We start from the raw sequence: 17,604 nt of genomic DNA on the forward strand, positions 1-17,604 counted from the left end.
GGGTCCTAGCCCAGGTTTGCTGCCTCCTAGCTGGATACCCATGGGAATCCACTTAACCCCCAGGCCTCCATCCTCATCAGCAAAGCTGGCACAGTCATTTTGAGGATCCCATGCAATGGTAGGCAAGGTTCCTGGCACACAGTAGGTGCTCAGTTTGGTCAGTTCCCCTCCCCCCATCCCTCCTCTGGGCCAGCACTGAACTTTTTTCTAAGCAATTCTTCAATCATGGCACCAGGGGGCTTTACCTTCCCTTAGGCCCCGTGATGAACCCCAATCCCAGGGCTTCAGGATGGGTCAGGTAGGGAAGTAAAAGAGATGCACCACTCACCCTGGGAGACTCAGCACTTGAGCTGTAATTCTGGGGGCATCACCCAGGCCCCCTGGCTGTCTGTTCACTTACAACCCAGGCCTTGTTATCACATCTTTACTGGAGAGCAGACAGGCAGTGGTCCTTGTGAGGGTGATGAAATATTCAAATGGAAAAGGGAAGATTTATTATATTGATCTCCTTGGAAGGGCTCACAGGGACCATGAGCTTTAATTATCAGCTCGGAGCCCCAGCGGAGCAATGCCAAGTGATTGTCTGCAGAGGGCTGGATTTATGGCCAGGATCTGCCCCTTAGACACCCTCCTTCCTCTGTTTCTTCTGCCCCCACCCTGTCTCCAGCCCACCCAGTCTGGGAAAGCTGATGAAGCCACTGCCAAGACCCAGTTGTATGCCACAGTCGTTCGGAAGAGCAGCTTCATCCCCCACGACATCGGCTGCAACCACACAGCTCTGGAGGTACCAGAGCTGGGGCCCTCTGGGGTGGTGGGTGGAGTGGGAAGGGGCCAAACTTTGAGCAGGCCCCACGCCTTGCCCTTGGCCCCCACTGGCTGGCCTGAGGGTATGGAACAGAGATATCAAGAATGGAAAAAGTAACCAGGCCTTTCCAAAATAGCAAAAGGAGTTTGTGAAGACAAGCCCTTTGGCAGGGATGACAAGGATGAAGATGCTCAAGCCTCTTCTCCTTCCCTCTCTGCCTTGGAGGTGAGGGGCAGGGGCTCAGCCACACCACTGCTCCTCGTGTACCATCTCTGTGCTGCAGTGGGGACCAGAGCATCCCAGAGCCTTATGTCTCCCCAGATCTTATGCTAGGGGCAGGGGAGAAGCCCTGTGCTCCCCCTTAGCCCATAGCCCAGCTGTTTCCTGTTCTATTCTTCCCCTCCTGGGATAGTGCCTCAGCCCCCCAAGCAAAAGTTTAGGGCCTCCTTGAGCTTTCCTTCAGCACCGTGTCTAAAGAAGTTTGACTGGTCTACTGATTAGGTATTCAGTTCATTCATTCATTTATTCATCCAGCAACTGTTTACAGAGCCTCTTCCATTAGCTAGGACAGGGCTGGGCCCACCTTAGGTCTGGCCACCAACCCTTGACCCATCACCATCCACCCGCTAGGCCAATTAGCAGCTTTGGGAGGAACTCTTGATGCTCAAAGCAGACATGATCCAGGGACCTGGCCCCTCTCCCATTCCCCCAGCTTTCAAACTGCCCATGGGTGACAGATTCAAATTCAGCTATAGCCTGAGTATGATCAGGGTGAGAGCCACAGGACCGAAGCTCTGAGTTTCCACCTACCCAGACTTGGCTGATCTGTTCTTATCCTTCCCACCCCCACTACTTCCCACCCACCAGCACTGTGAGCCTGGCAGGGGAGGAAGCATTCTTTTGTCCTCTTTCACAGCCTGGGACACTGAGACCTAAGGGGAGTATGGTATAGGAGCCAAAACTCCTAACCCACATTTCTACTCCCCCACAGCCACCCCTCCGATGCCAGCATGTCAGACCTACAGGCGCCTTCTGCTCCCTGACACCTTCTATCACACCCTTTCCTGAGGACAGCCAGCAATTCACACACACACAGAACAAGGAAGAGGGGCAACAGCCTGGCCTTGTGGTCCCCAGGCCGCACCCCACAGGGAGGGGGCCACATCCCCAAGACCCAGGCAGAACTTTAGGGCTGCCCCACCCCACCCAGCCCTCTGACTTGCCTGGTAGAGCGGTAGAGTGGGGGCTTTCTCTGGCCAACAGCACCTTGCCCATTCTCCATGCCCTCTCCATCTGTGCGACGAGTATGGCCACAGAGCAGCTGCCTGCCCCTGATGGTGAGCGCATGGCAGGAGCAGGAACTTCTGCTACCTCCCAGGCTGTCATGAGCAGGTGTACTTGGGCAGCTGTCTCATTCACACCTGATCAGAGTCCACACAGAACAGATGCAAATTAGCTGCCACCACCCCCTTTTCAGCCTTACATCTGCTGGGGAGCCTGTGAACAGTAGGGCCTGCCAGCCTCCAGTGAAATCCCTCAGCCCCAGACCCCAGACCCCTCCAAAGTGTGAAGTGTACCATCAGAGATTCAATCCTTTGAATGTGGTGAAGGAATTCAGTCTCCAGAGCCCTCAGTGAGAGCTGCAAGGCCCTAAGGACTATTGTACGTGCCCATCAGCTCACACCTGTGTGGGGTTAGAGGTTGGGCAATCAGCTGAGATGGGTATTGAAAGAGGAGCCTGAGAAGAGGGTGTGGAGGAAGAAAAGGGAGAATGATCCAGAACAAGCTGCACTCCTGGGCCCTCTCCTCCCATTGAAGGTCAGAGTTAGAAACTCAGGGGAGATTATGGTTCAATCCTTCCATGCACGAGTGGGGAAACAGGCCCAGAGGCAGGAACTCGCCAATGTGACCCAGCTGGAGTGAATGGCTGAGCTGGAATAGACCAGTGAGAACCTCTTCCCATCTCAAGCTATGCCTGGGGCAGAGTCCGTCAGCTGTGTCCAGAGCCCCTTCCTCTTCCTGCTTCTTTTCCCATCAGCACCACAGAACTAGGATCCCACACATGCCCCAAGACCCTCACCCAGACCACTGCCTGCCTTCTCCCCTTCTTCCTCTTGGGTCTTTCTGTTTCTCTGTCTTTCCTTCTTTCATGCTCATAAACACAGAAAGGGTAAACCTTTTCCTCCATTGTTCCCCTCTTTTCTCCTTCATTCATATGATCCTCACTTTCTTTTTTTTTTTTTTTTTTTTTGAGATAGAGTCTTGCTCTGTCACCCAGGTTAGAGTGCAGTGGCACGACCTCAGCTCACTGCAACCTCCACCTCCTAGGTTCAAGCAATTCTTCTGCCTCAGCCTCCTGAGTAGCTGGGATTACAGGCATGTGCCACCAGGCCCAGCTAATATTTTCGTATTTTTAGTAGAGATGGGGTTTCACCATATTGGCTAGGCTGGTCTTGAACTCCTGACCTTGTGATCTACCCACCTCGCCCTCTCAAAGAGCTGAGATTACAGGCGTGAACCATCGTGCCCAGCCCATATGATCCTCATTTATCCTCAAGCAGATATTGGGCTCTTTTCTATGCCAGGCACTTTTGTTAAAACCTAGGATGACAACCGTGAATGAGACAGACATGGTCCCTGCTCATGTGGAGCTTGGGATCTAGCCAAATAGACAGAAAAGAAACAAGAAATAGATGAGAATAAACATAGGCTATGATGAGTGCTATGGCAAAGGGAATCCAGCAACTGAGATGGGGAGGATAGGGTGGGCTACTTTATTAAAAATGGTCACGGGAGGTTTCTCAGAGGTGGTGATGTTTAAGCTACAGGATGAGAAGGAGTCAGCCATGATGGGTTGGTGGGAGCTGCGGGGGGTCTGGACAGAGGGATCAGCATGTGTGAAGACCCTGTGGCAGAAATAAGAGGGGCGTGTGGCAGGAGTAAAAGAATGTGGAGCAAGAAGATAGGGACTGGGGGCCTGTCGGGAGACTCGGCAGAGGGGCATGCGGGGTGTCGGGCAGGAAAATAACGTGACCCAGTTCATTTCTAACAAAAGCATGTTTGCCATCATGTGTCAAATTGCCTGGGAAAGAGAATGGATTAGGGAAAGGAACAGAAATGGAGAGGCCAGTGAAGTGGCAGAGGAATCGGAGGAGCAGGAGGAATGAGAGCCGAGTGGGAGGTGGGTGAGGGCTGAGGGAGAGTGGGAGCCATTGGTGGATACAGGGTGAGGGTCAAGGTCCAGGAGATCAGGGGCTCTTGGGCTGGCAGCAAAGGCACATGGGGACAGACTCCCTGTCTCCCCTGTCTGCCTTCCAGTGTCCCTAGGCCCAGGCTGAGCAGGAGGTCAGTGAGGGTTGGAGCAAGATGACGCTGTCCACTCCTGCTTTGTAGCCTCCTGCTGCAACCCCGCTCTGCTCTCTGAAAGCTGCGCCAATAGAAGCCCGGAGGAGAGGAGAGGGCAGTCAGAACTGGGAGGCAGGGAAGCCCTTAGCGGGTGACAGAGGACTGAGGAGGGAACAACCGAGGGCAGTCAGGGGAGTGACAACTGGGATCTGATTAAGAAAGAATAGCCCAGAGATGTGGATGCTGTGATCCTGTTCCAAACCAGTACTTCCTGGGGAAACCAGCAAGGCAAGGGAGCAGGCACCAGGGTGATGGGCGCCAGGGAGGCCAGGGGAGCCTGGCTGTGGCCGCTGATCTCAGGAAGTTCAGTATGGCTGGAGAAACCAGACCTGGGCTTCTTGTCTTTTGTTTATAAAGTGCTCTCTCACAAACGATCTAATCAGAGACCCCTCTCATCCCTGAGATGAGCCTCATTTGACTGACAGAAACCAAGGAGCTGGAACACCTAGCCCTACCCCTAGCCCTACCCCTCCCCAGGAGCCAGTGGAGGGGCCGAGGTTAGAACACAACCTCCCTTCCCAGGCCCCAACTCTCATGGCACCCTTTGTCCCCAAAGGAACTAGTGTAAGAGATCCATTGGTAAATCCCAAGACAGAAAGCGGGGGTAGTTGCCTCAGCTAGGCAGAGAAGGCTTCCTGAGGGAGGGCAGCCTGGTGCAAAGCAAGAACCGAGTAAGGCAGGGAACAGGGAGGAGCAGGTGTCAAGTGTGGAAGCAGCCATGAGCTCACGGATGGGGAAAAAGAGGGTAGGCAGTCTGGCTGGCTATCTCTGGAAGGTTCCAAGGCCACATGGGGTTCACCTGCCTCCTCTCCTCTCCAGATCTTTCTCCGGGGAGTCAACGAGCCCCTGGCCAACAACCCCAACCCCATGGTGGTGATTGCCCGGGTGGTTCCCAACTACAAGGAATTTAAGTGAGTGGGGCCCAGGTGGGCATGGGCGAGGAGGGGAGGGCAGAGGGCAGAGGAGGGGGCGAGGCTGTCATTGCTGCCATGGGACCTCCGGAAACCCCTCCGCCTCTAAGGCCCTTCAAACCTCTCCACTGGGTCTGAGGTCCCAGTAAGCTTCCTGCAGCAGACCAGGCCTTTCGTTCCCTAGGGAGAGCCCAGGCCCCTGGAAGGGGGCAGCTCATTCCTCTCCTGAGAGCAGGCTGGAGGGCAGGTGGTGGGGATGAGTGCCGATACCAGGCCTAACAGCTAGAGAGTGTGGGGAGGACAACAAGAGGGGTCCTCATTCCCTGCCCAGGGTTCCTCAGCCCCTCCAACCTGCCTCCCTGCCTCACACCCACCACCTCCACACTCCCCCTCCCGCTCTAGCTCAGGGCCACAGGCTCCAGCCAGTGGTTGGCCCCAAAGGCCATCTTGGAACTTCACAGCCTTTAGTCCTGCCGGAGTCCCCTCCCTACTCATCCTGGAGGTCTCCCTGGCCCCAGCCACAACTCGTCCCCTCCTCCTCTAGACCTCCTTTTGAGTCTGTTGGAGTCACAGTCCTCAGGAGGACATTCATACTTTGCCACACAGTGGGAGAGTTCCCCTATGAACATGTGCTCTCTGCCACAGCACCGACTCCTGGGAGTCAGGGTCTGTCTTGGTCACTTCCAACTGGCCCTGGTGGCCCAAGATGACTCCCCTACTTCTCTCTATTTCCTGTTGAGTTTTTTCGACCTATGAATCCACCTTGCTTGTTGGAGGAAGGAAGATGACTGATGCACGCCCAGCCCAGTGGTCCCCACTTGTTATGAGGTCCAGGCCCAAACTCGGCGGGGTCCCTGCAACTCCCTTCTCTCGCATCAACCCAGAATCAAAGCAGGGGCCCTGGGCTGCCAGGCTCAGGTGCAGAGCCCAGAGCATTGACCCTGTCTCCCTGCCTCCCCAGGGTCAGCCAGGCCAACAGGGACCTGGCCTCTGTGGGGCTGCCCATCACCCCACTCTCCTTCCCTATCCCATCTGTGATGAACTTTGACGAGCCTCGCATCAGCCAGAACGGATGCCCTCAGGTATGTCTCCTCCCCAGTGGTTCCAGCTTCCTGTAACTCCCCCACACATTCACTGTTCACTCACTCAGTGAGTCGGTCAGCAGTTCCCTTGACTATTGAGTAAGAGTTGACTGAATTCCGCGGCATACCCAGGGCTGCACTCGCCTGTGCGGCAGAGAAACTGCCCTCCAGGAACCCTTGGTCTGGTGAAGATGGGAGTCACATGGGTAAAAAGGTTGAACATCAACACAAGATAATGTATAATCTAATAACAAACTGGGAGGGCTTGTCAGGGCTATCACATCAGAGGAGAGAAGATACAAAAGGGCAAATGTATAATTCCACTTATATGGGATACCTAGAATAGGAAAATTGAGAGTCAGAATGTAGAACGACGGCTACAGGGGCTGGGGAAGGGGAAGAATGGGGAGTTAAGGTCATGAGTACACAGTTTCTGTTTTGAGTGATGAAAAGTCCTGGAAATAGATAGTAGTGATGGTTACACAACAATGTGAATGCACTTAACATCACTGAACTGTACACTTAAAAATGGCTACCATGGTGAATGTCGTGCTATGTATATTTTACCACAATAAAATAAAACAATTTTTTGAGGCAGAGCTTTGCTCTTATCTCCCAGACTGGAGTGCAGTGGCATAATCTCGGCTCACTGCAACCTTTGCCTCCTGAGTTGAAGCAATTCTCCTGTCTCAGCCTCTCGAGTAGCTGGGCTTATAGGCACGCGCCACCATACCTGGCTAATTTTTATCTTTTTAGTAGAGACGGGGTTTCACCATGTTGGCCAGGCTGGTCTCGAACTCCTGACCTCAGGTGATTCACCCACTTTGGCCTCCCAAAAGGCTGGGATTACAGGCATGAGCCACTGCACCCAGAAAAAAAAAAAAAAAATTTAATCGGAGGAGAGGGATGTAAAGCCTGGATTAGGGAAGGCAGTCTTGGTTTTTCTTTTCTTTTTTTTCTTTTTCTTTTTCTTTTTTTTTTTTTTTTTGAGACAGTCTTGCTCTTACTGCCCAGGCTGCAGTGGCGTGATCTTGGCTCACTGCAACCTCCGCCTCCCAGGTTTAAGTGATTCTCCTGCCTCAGCCTCCCGAGTAGCTGGGATTACAGGCACCCGCCACCATGCCCAGCTAATTTTTGTGTTTTTAGTAGAGATGAAGGTTCACCATGTTGGCCAGGCTGGTCTCGAACTCCTGACTTTGTGACCCACACGCATCGGCCTCCCAAAGTGCTGGGATTACAGGCATGAGCCACCACACCCGGCCGGCAGTCTTGAATTTTTAACAGAGAAACGGACAGGGCAGGGCAATTGGGCACAGCAATAGCACAAGTGTGAGGTGGGGACACGCAGGCTGTGACTTATGTCAGGGTGGACAGGAGTGCTGTGTGTTTGAGTATGAGACTGGGGGCAGGAGCATGCACAGACCATGGCTGAGTTCAGGGGAATAGCCAGATTGGTCTTTTCTCATCATCTGCGCTTCACTGCCAGCTTGCCCTACACGATGGTCCCAACATTCCTAGGGGCCTTGGAGGACAGAGGGATTTTTGGAGGTCCCTCCTATTGTCTGCCCACCAATGCTCATGTCTGGCATAGCAAAAATAGAACAAGACACCCCTTTGGAGCCCAGGCTTCATTTAAAGGCAAAGACATTAAAAGAAGGCTCAGACATGGGGTAGAGTGATGGTGGTGGGGAGGAGTGGGACAAAGGGGGACCCTGGGGACAGAGGCTTCAAACCCAAACCAATCCTTTGCCTGATTTCCCCAGAGTTACCTCACACATGGCCCTGCATTTGCCCAGAAAATTAAGAACCAATCAGCAGGCTATCCCAAGGGGCGCCAGGAGCTGCCTGCTTTAATGAGTGCACCCCCTCCCACCCCCAGGCTCTCTCTGGCTGCCTTTGCTGCCTAACTAATCTGGGTGGGAGAGGCACCACTCACTACACAGACTTGCTCCCAATGCCTTTTGCATGTGTGGGACCCGGTCCAGCAATGACAGGACACCTGTTGAACATCACCCAACCCCGTGGCAGCTGGGCCAAGTTGAGAATTTGCTGGCAGCCGGCACAGAGGTGCCCAGGTGCAGCAGTGACAGAACAGGGGCAGGCTGCTGTGGTAAGGAGGGGTGGGGATTGCCTGGGCAGAGTCCTATCTGGAGGGGCACCAGCCAGCAGCCTGCGCTAAGACCTCACACAGACCCCTGCTCTGTCCCCTTTGAGCTTCAGTCGCCTCATCTCTACAGTTGAGGGGGTGGGATTGGACTTGGTAATTTCTAGGGCCTGCCCTCTCTGACATCTTGGGGGGCTATGATTTCTCACCAATTGTCACCGTGCAAAGCACTGTTTGACCTGGGTTTGACCCCAACTCTGTGACTTACAGGCTGCATGACCTTTGGTAAGCTGTTCCTTTCTCCAGACTCACTGATTCCAATCTGAAAGGAGAACTGGAGAACTCAAAGGATAATCGTTGCAAAGTGTCCAGGCCCGAGTTAAATGGGTTCCACTCTTCACAGAGCTGTACCTCCCCTAGTGCCAGTGTCCCCTCTGAGGCCAGCCTCACCACTGCCCTTTTCACATCTGGCTCCAAGTAACAGAAACCCCAACTTGGATCGGCTTAAATACTAAGGATATATATTGTCACACACCACATCAACTCACGACATAGAATGCTGCCAGAATTGGTGGATGCTCAGGCTCGGAAGGGTCCTCGAGGTCTCAGGATCTTTCCAACACCCCAAATTACCATCTTCAGCTGGCTAATGGCTCATGGGGGCACCTCACCCAAATAAAATGAAAGACCAGCAGAAAAGAGGCAGCCTTTTTTTTTTTTTTTTTTTTTTTGGAGACCAAGTCTCTGTCCCCCAGGCTGGAGTGCAGTGGCGTGATTCTGGCTCACACTGCAACCTCTGCCTCCCGGGTTCAAGCAATTCTCCTGCTTCAGTCTCCTGAGTAGTTGGGATTACAGGCAAGTGCCACCTCGCCCAGCTAATTTTGTATATTTAGTAGAGATTGGGTTTCACCATGTTAGACAGGCTGATCTTGAACTCCCGACCTCTGGTGATCCGCCCCCCTTGGTCTCCCAAAGTGCTGGGATTACAGGCCTGAGGCATCGCACCCAGCCACAGCCCATCTTCTTGTAGGTGGTTTTAAGGAGCAACTGGAAACCAACCTCACCCAGCCATCCCTCAGCAGACCTCCTTCCTGTCTCATTGGCCGGGATTGGTTACATGAACTTCCTTGAGCCAATCACTGAGGAGGAGTGTGGCTCTGCCTTGCTGGTATTAATGTGTAAGGTTATGGAGGCGGGGCCACCCGGACCCAAGGGCCATCTCCTGGCGATGAGGCAGGGAGGGGCATGGTGGTGGGCTAGGTGGCCCTCAGTGGAGCCTGGTGATGGCAAAGCCTGAACTGGTGAGTTAAGGGATAGATGGCAGGTGGGACTTCACCTGGTCTAGCCTGCTGGAACCAACATAGGGTGGGTGGTGTAAGTTACTCCTGCCCCAGCACCTTGGAAGGGGCCCATTGCCCAAAAAGCTTCTCCTGTGGTTCTGGTCTCCTACAGAGCTAGAGTGGAGTTCCGGGAAGCCATGTGTGCCTACCACCAACTCCTCCTTTCTCAGCCCCACAGTTGGCTTGTCTCCTGGGGCCCCTTCCATCTCCACAGACCCTGCCCTAGTGCTGGCCTCCCCTCAGGTCCCTGCCATCCATTCTCTGAGGAGCAGCCAGGGTGTCCCCTGCCTAGCCCCTCCCCTGGGCCCCTCGTCACTATCACGACAAGGCAAAGCCCCACTCTCAGCCAGTTCCACAGGCCCTGTGCCCTCCAGCCTCCTAGCTTATGGCTCCAGCTCATACAGACGTTCTGCAGCCCCACTGGATGGCTTGCTGTTCTCCACACCCATGCTGCCCCCTCCCACCTCCAGCCTCCACCTCTATTGCACTCTCAGCCTGGAATGGCCTTCCTCTCTTTACCTAATGCCCTTGTCCTTCACGTCCTCCCTGAGGAATGGGGTCAGAAGTCATGGCTTTCTCCTCGCACACCCCAGCTCCCACAACCACAGCTTGCTTAGGACTCCACATGTTTGCGGGTGTCTGTCTGTCTGTCTGCCTGTCTGTCTGTCCCCTATCCTCTTGGAAGACGGTGAGCTACAGGGTCGGGGGCAGAGTCTGGCTCTAGCAGCACCCCACAGGTATCTGGCATGGAGAAGCCCTCCAGAGTCAACATTTGCTGAGTTCAGTGGAGTTGAACTTTCATCTTAATAGCAAAACATCCATTGTCTCCTTTAACCTCACAACAGGCTTTCAAAGTGAGGAGTTTGAGGCATATCCCAATTGGATAAGGGGAAAAGTAGATCCCAAAGAGCAGAAGGGACTTGAAGGTCACATGGCAAGGTTGAGGCAGACCCAGGCCCAGAGCCAAGGGGTCCTATCTCTCTAGATACCCCAGCCCAGCATCTGTTCCCAGCAACTACTCCTCCTGATGGGGCCACTATGCCTGGGCAGAGCAGGCAGAGGTGGGTGTGGGTGGGCCCAGGGGAAATGAGGCGGGGGGTTGGGAGGGCATGGAATGAAGGCTCTGTCCCCAAGGGGAAGCAGGTCTGCCTCCATGGCTGGGGGTTAATGGCTTTTCTGAAGATCACAGCTGAGGGTTAATGACATTCCGTAATTCCACCACCGCTGTGGCCCTTTCCATTAGCATCTGCAGGCAATGCCTGCCTCTCCCAGCCCCCACCCTGCACACTCATCAGCCACAGCACCCTCACCAGGACTCTGGCATCAGACTGCAGGTCTTCTAACTTCGAGTTCCTCTAACTTCGAGTTCCCACTACTCCTGCCTGCACATACACAAGAGAGGCTGACCCTCCCTCCCCAATCCTAGGTCTGAAGGGATCTTTCCTAGGTGACTTGCCCTGGGAAACTACTCAGGGAAAGGGCTGTTCCTTATTGGGCAGGCAACCACTCACCACCTCTGGCTTCCTAGGCTCCATACAGACACATGGGTAGGTCCCAGAAAGGGTAGCTAGCATCTACTGAATAACCTTCTTCCAGGGCAGTAGCAAGGTATGGGCAGCAGGGGACTGAGTCACAGGTGCCCCAATGCCTGGCAGACAGTCCCAGCCAGGTGGACCCTCCTGCACCCAGGAGAATGGGGCGGCTCTGGGAGGGACATGGTTTGGGGATCAATCTTGAAAGATCACTCCCAAGCCCCACAGAACTCAGAAGCAACTTCTCTCACCAGACCTGTTGGCCAAGCTCCCGTAAAAAGTGGGATGCTCCCATCACTGCAGTCTCTGTTCAGGTGTCCAGGGCACCCTAGTCCTGAAGTGATTGCAACCCATCTCCCCAGGGCCAGGGGCAGACACAGCTGAGCCTCGGGCTGAGCCTGGACAAACCAGGCCCATTAGTGTGACTGTCATCAGCACCCTGCCACTGTGGGGGAGTGGACCTACGCTGATATTTCATGATCCTGCATCAATAACTCGTGGAGCCGCAGTGCATTTGTGTTGACCTTTTCAAGCAATGACTGATGCCTGCAGGGCAGCAGGAGGTGGGAGCGGCCGCTACTGTTGCTGACAGTCCCTGGCTGGGGCACAGAGGCAAGGCAGTCACTCGGTGGGTCTGTGGCAATGACCCATAGCCCCGCGCTGTGCTAGGACCCTGCAGGGCTGCCGGCTGGGAGTTACAGGCTGATGGCCATCTCCCATCTCCCACCTTCTGGCCTTGGCAGATGCCAGGCTTCCCCCTGGAGCCTCTCCTCATTCCAGGCGTCCTCTGCACAAGATGTGCTCAGTGCCACTCCACATGTTTGCTTGTGCTGTTTTCCCATCCTGAAGACCTTTGTCCCTCTCTTCACCCAGCCAGACCTTCCTTCAGAGCCTTTCTCTGGTTCTGCTTCCTTCAAGGAGGCTTTTCTGACCACCCACAGGAACATTTCATATAGCTCTCTTATGGGCAGTGCTACAGTTAATACTGTCTTGTTTCATTGTTTGAATCATACCCATGTGTGTGCCCTAACTGCTGGCCTAGGGTGCCATCAAGTCCCCCGAGTTCCCACTGGCCCACACTGTGGGCACAGGGAGGCCCTGTAGTCTGCAGAGCTGTCTTGGCCTCTGCAAGGGGCCAGGGAAATTGTGTGGGGCAGAGAGGGGCTGGTGACAAAGACAGAGGTCATGTCTAACTTAGCATCTGTGACGCCACCAGCCACGGGTGTGAACACGAGTGCAACACTTTAGGAAAACAGTTTACCAATAATGAATAAGGTGTCCTCAAATACACACGTCCTATAACCCAGCAATTCCATTTTAGGTACTAAATTGTACTAAGGAAGTAATTTGCGATATGAAGATATGTAGCAGAGAACTTTCAATGCAGTGTTATTAAAGGGAAAAATGGGAAGGGAGACATCAGGGCACTCCGACATGACAGAATATCCTGAAGTTACTAAAGTCATGGGTGACGAGTTTTCTGTGACTTTGGATATGCTTAGGTTTTACTGGTAAATGAAAAAGGCAGGATGCTAGAATGGCGATTATACATAAAGTACACACAGAAAAAATCTAGGAAGAAGCACAGTTTTATGAACTGTGTTTATCGTAGGAACACCGGAGGTGTTTTTCTTCTTCCTATGTTTCTGCATTTTCCTAAATGTATTTATTACGTGTGTGTTGCAGTTATTTATTTATTTATTTATTTAGGGACAGAGTTTCCCTCTGTCACCCAGGCTGGAGTGCGGTGGCACAATCTCAGCTCGCTGCAACCTCCACCCCCCGGGGTTCAAGCAGTTCTCCTGCCTCAGCCTCTTGGGTAGCTGGGATTACAGGAGTCCCCCACCACACCTGGCTAATTTTTGTATTTTTAGCAGACACGGGTTTTGCCATGTTGGCCAGGCTGGTCTTGAACTCCTGACCTCAAGTGATCCACTTGCCTAGGCCTCCCAAAGTGCTGGGATTACAGGCATGAGCCACCACGCCCAGTCAGCTTGCTTTTATAACTGGGAGAAACTTTGTGACAAATATAGATACACACAACGAAATATCTGAGTATGCCTTGATTTGGGAGAAGCTGTGGCCCCCACCACCTGCTCCTACCTTCTCCCTCCAGCTGTCCAAGCCTGGGGGACCCCCAGAGCAGCCCCTATGGAATCAGTCCTTCCTCTTCCAAGGCCGAGATGGAGCTACCAACTTCTCAGAAGACACAGCCCTGGTGCTGGAGTACTACTCCTCAACTTCAAGTACGTGACCCCTGGTGCCTCACCAGGGCAGCCATGCCTCAGGCGATTTGTATTATGAAAGGGTGTTCAGACCATCCCACCTCTGCCTCCCACAGGGATGGATGGTTCCCAGGTGCCCAGGCAGCTTCCTAGTGCAGGCAGAGGAGAGCTGGCTGCATTCCTTGTCCACAGGCCAGGACACGTGGGCCTGTCCCATACTAGGTCTTAGCCTCAAGCTTTGTTTTATTGCACCCATCAGTGATGGGGGAGGGCTGGAGCCCTCAGAACTCACAGAGAGGGGAGAGGAAGATGGGCTTCAGAGACCAGCTGATCCACAGTCTTCTGCACGGTGGGATTGAAGCCCCCAAAGGGCAGAGACTAGGTTGATGTATATAAATTCCCAGACACACAGAGTATGTTTAGAGTTAGCTTTGAATTCACAAAGCCCTAAAGATGAGAAGAGGATGTATGTGCAGGGAAAGGCCAGGAGGCAGGAAAGCAGGCGGTGGGAGACAGGAGGACTGGATGTCAGGTATTAAAGCAGAGGCCGAAGTGGGGGCTTTGGCAGGAGCCCCAGTTGATCCCTCCCACACAGTGAAAGGCAGCCAGCCGTGGACCCTCGACCAGCCCCTGGGCATCTCTGTGTTGCCGCTAAAGAGCCGTTTGTACCAGAAGATGCTGACAGGGAAAGGCTTGGATGGGCTTCACGTGGAGCGGCTCCCCATCATGGTGAGCCCCCTGCCCTGAACTGGGCCCCTGGCATGCCACCTGGCCCCACCCTGCCTCACCCTGCCCCACCTCACCACACCTCCATAGGAGAATTTGGCTTCTCTAGGAGCTTCTGTCAAGGCCCCCACCAGGGAAGCCACTCAGTCTAAGAGTGAGGAGCTCCCTGAAACCCCAGAAGCCAGTCTTGCCTCTGGGACTATGACGAACCAAGCCAGAGAAATTGCCCCTGAGCAACTTGGGAGACAAGTACAGGGAGACCCCATGAGACAGTACAAGTGCTCCGGCTTTCAGCCAGCCAGACCCAGGTTCAAATCCTGTCTTGGCCCCATCCTCACTGTGGAAATTCAGGCACATTGCTTAACCACAAGAGTCCTCGTCTCTAAAACAGGAGCAGCATGCCAAGTACACAATTTCTGTGTGTAACAAGAGAGTTCAGAACTCAGGCTCTAGAACCAGACTGTCTGGCTTCAAATTCTGGTTCCACCACACACCAGCTAACATGACCATGGGAAAACTACTTAAAGTGTCAATGCCTCAGTTTCCTTGCCTGTAAAATGAGTACACGGCAATAGCACTTTTTTCATAGCGTTGCTGTGAGATTTCATGAGAAAACCATGGAAAGCACTTAGAATAAGTTCTCAACAAGAATGAATAATATTGTTACCATCGTTCTCTATTTCTATGCCACCATTTCCCCTAAAATACTTCTGGCCATCCTGACATAATAGACCTCAACAAATGAGAATCTCTCTGTCAGATGAGCCTAGTGGTGCCAGACAGGTCTCTAGAGGGGTTTAGAAGGGATGGTGTGGAGGTGGTTTGCAGAAGCAGGAGGCCAGCTCCCACCTCCCTCCCACCTCCTAGGTACAGCCCCCAGGTGACACCTTCCAGAGAACTCCAGAACAGTAGGTGGGGCAGAGGCGGAAGCTGCCCTGGCCAGCATGGTCTGAGTGCTCCCTTCTCCTCCCCAGGACACCAGCCTGAAAACTATCAATGGTGAGGCCCCCACAGTGGATCTCTCCTTCCAGCTGCTTTCCTCCGAGGTAAGGCTGTGGGCCAGGGGAGGGTCAGGGCCAGCAGGCACATGTTAGTGAGATCCAACTTCCTTCCCAATTGCTGGCTTTGTTCAGGGACTTCCGGGAGAATGGGACTACTACTTTGGATGGAAGCATCTAAGGGTGATTTGAGACTCCAGAAAAACAGAGAGAACGCTGAGATTAGGAAAAGGAGAGCTGCGAGCAGAGGGCCACCCAGACCTGGGAGTCAGCCTCTGACCAAGCCCAAGCCAAGTCTGGCTCACTGGGATCAAGGTTCTGCAAGGGTGACCTAGGATATCAGTTTTCTATTGCTTTATAACCAACTTAGCAGCTTAAAATCATGCCCATTTATTAGCTGACACTTCTATAGGTAGGTCCTGTGACACAGGGTGGCTGGAATCAAGATGCTGGCAGGGTCGCATTCCTTTCTGGGGGTTCTGGGGAGGAATCCACTTCCAAGTCCATTCAGGTAGCCACCACAATCCAGTTCCCCGCAGTGGCGGACTCACAGCCCGGTCTCCTTGCAGGCTGTCAGCCGGGGCGGCTCTCAGCTCCTGAAGGACGCCCGCATGCCCCCTCACAATGGCCCCGTTCATCTTAAGCCAGCAGGCATGTCCAGTCCCCGTCACACCTCAAAACTCTGACTTCCTCCTCTGTCAGCAGCCACAGAAAACTTTTAGAAGTGCTTTTAGAGGGGCTGGTATGACAAGGTCAGGCCACTCGAATCATCTGCCTGTCTTAAAGTCAACAGTGACGTATAACAAACATCATCCCAGGTTCATCAGTCATCATATTCACGGGTTCCAAGAATGAGGGTGTAAAATCTTGGAGGCCTGTTTTTGGAATTCTGTCTGCCACAGCTGTGTTGGTCCAAATGTGAAGACACCCAGGGCTGAGCCCTGCCTGCTGGATGAGCCTCGATCCCTCTAGCTAGCTACACCTGCTCTCAGCCCAGCTTAGACCCTGCTCACTTGGCTGCAGTGCACATGCCAGGCACCCGCTGGACTTTCCCCCTTTCCTTTCAGTGGTGCTGGGATGTGGGTAGTTTAGGACCATGAACCCAGAAAGTGTTTGCAGGGACTAATGTCCGCACCAACCCACTCCTGCCTTCTTCCCACGCAGGAAAAATATCCGCCAGCTCTGGGGTAGTACTTGGCTCTGTGACCTCACTCATGAAGATCACAGGCAATCCTATGGTGTGGAGTATGAGGAGTATATCTGGGCTGGTACCAGCCTGAAAGCGCTTTTACAAGGCCTCTGGAGAGGGTCTGAGACCCCCGCTGGCACTCTCTGCTGTAGGTATCCAGGATCGCCCTCTCAAGGGTAGAAGCAACAAACCCCAAGAAAGAGGCAGCAGAATCTTGGAGAGAAAGGTCACAAACTTCCCAGTTTGGAGCCCAAACCTCTGGGGCCTCTTCCCAAGGTACAGAGTCTGCCTGTGGCCACTGGCCACTGCCAGCCCCTCCCCACCTCCCTCTGCCTCCTGCCCCTTCCACTGGGCATGTGTATCCTAGGACTACAAGGAGCGTCAGGTGCCCCTTGTCAGGGGACTGACTAGTGGGCCCAGGCAGGCAACAGGCAGGTGGGCGAACAGTTTCCCAATTGCCCAGGGGCTGGGCACAAAGGTCTCCAGTAATGAATTATTCACCGGAGCTGTGCTAAGTGCAGAATTAATCCCTTTCCTTCCAGCTGGCGGCCTCACTAAATTATCCCTCCAAGTCATGCGGGAAAATGCTGCCGAATTCATTTAGCTGCTGAGTGTTTTGATCTAGGCCTTGTGATTTTAGCGTCTCCTTCCCCCAACCCCCTCCCCCTGGAGGCGGGTAAAAAACCTTTTAGTAATGGATTTCTGAGAAGAAAGGAAAAGAAAGGGGATCAGGATTGGGTGTGTACCAGGAAAATAGTACTAGCAGAAATTCAGATTCTACAGCCAAGAATGCGCGCGCGCACACACACACACACACACGCACACTCTACATATACGCTGTCATTAATCACATGTGAATATCTACACACAGTCACAGACACACAGATGTGTGCGCACATACCTTGGCAAGAAGGATGCACACACTTAATGCATATGTACATGCTCTCACATACATGCAAACTGACACACAGGCGTTTTCACACCTGTAGTGGCACACACAGAAGCTAAATGTCTTTGTAGTGGAAATATTTCTTGGTCAACTATCCGAGAATTGGCCAATAACTGACTCCCTTTGATTCCAGAATCTTAAAGACCAGGTTAGAAGCCTGAGTATAAAGTGCTAATGTGGTTAAATTAAATTCACCGTGAAGTCCTTGCAGCCACAGCACCCATTCATTCATTCTTTTATTCCATGTATATTTGATGAGGAGTCACTGCATGTCAGGAACTATGCAAGGCAAGAAGTAGAATTTTGGCTGCCATTGTGGATTGAAATGGGGAGAATGA

At 53.2% G+C, this 17,604-nt stretch overlaps 1 protein-coding gene across 1 annotated transcript in view; it reads left to right on the forward strand.

Annotated features, from left to right (window-relative positions):
- Window positions 1-17,604, forward strand: part of CCDC33 (coiled-coil domain containing 33) — a 100,534-nt gene that overhangs the window by 31,112 nt on the left and 51,818 nt on the right. Inside the window, exons 5-10 of the mRNA XM_015142698.3 lie at window positions 668-784; window positions 5,030-5,121; window positions 6,083-6,203; window positions 13,296-13,425; window positions 14,000-14,133; window positions 15,105-15,176. Coding sequence (XP_014998184.3) covers window positions 668-784; window positions 5,030-5,121; window positions 6,083-6,203; window positions 13,296-13,425; window positions 14,000-14,133; window positions 15,105-15,176 — 666 coding nt within the window. The remainder of the gene's footprint in view (window positions 1-667; window positions 785-5,029; window positions 5,122-6,082; window positions 6,204-13,295; window positions 13,426-13,999; window positions 14,134-15,104; window positions 15,177-17,604) is intronic.

Source organism: Macaca mulatta, chromosome 7 (assembly GCF_049350105.2).
Source record: "Macaca mulatta isolate MMU2019108-1 chromosome 7, T2T-MMU8v2.0, whole genome shotgun sequence".
Taxonomy (NCBI): Eukaryota; Metazoa; Chordata; class Mammalia; order Primates; family Cercopithecidae; genus Macaca; species Macaca mulatta.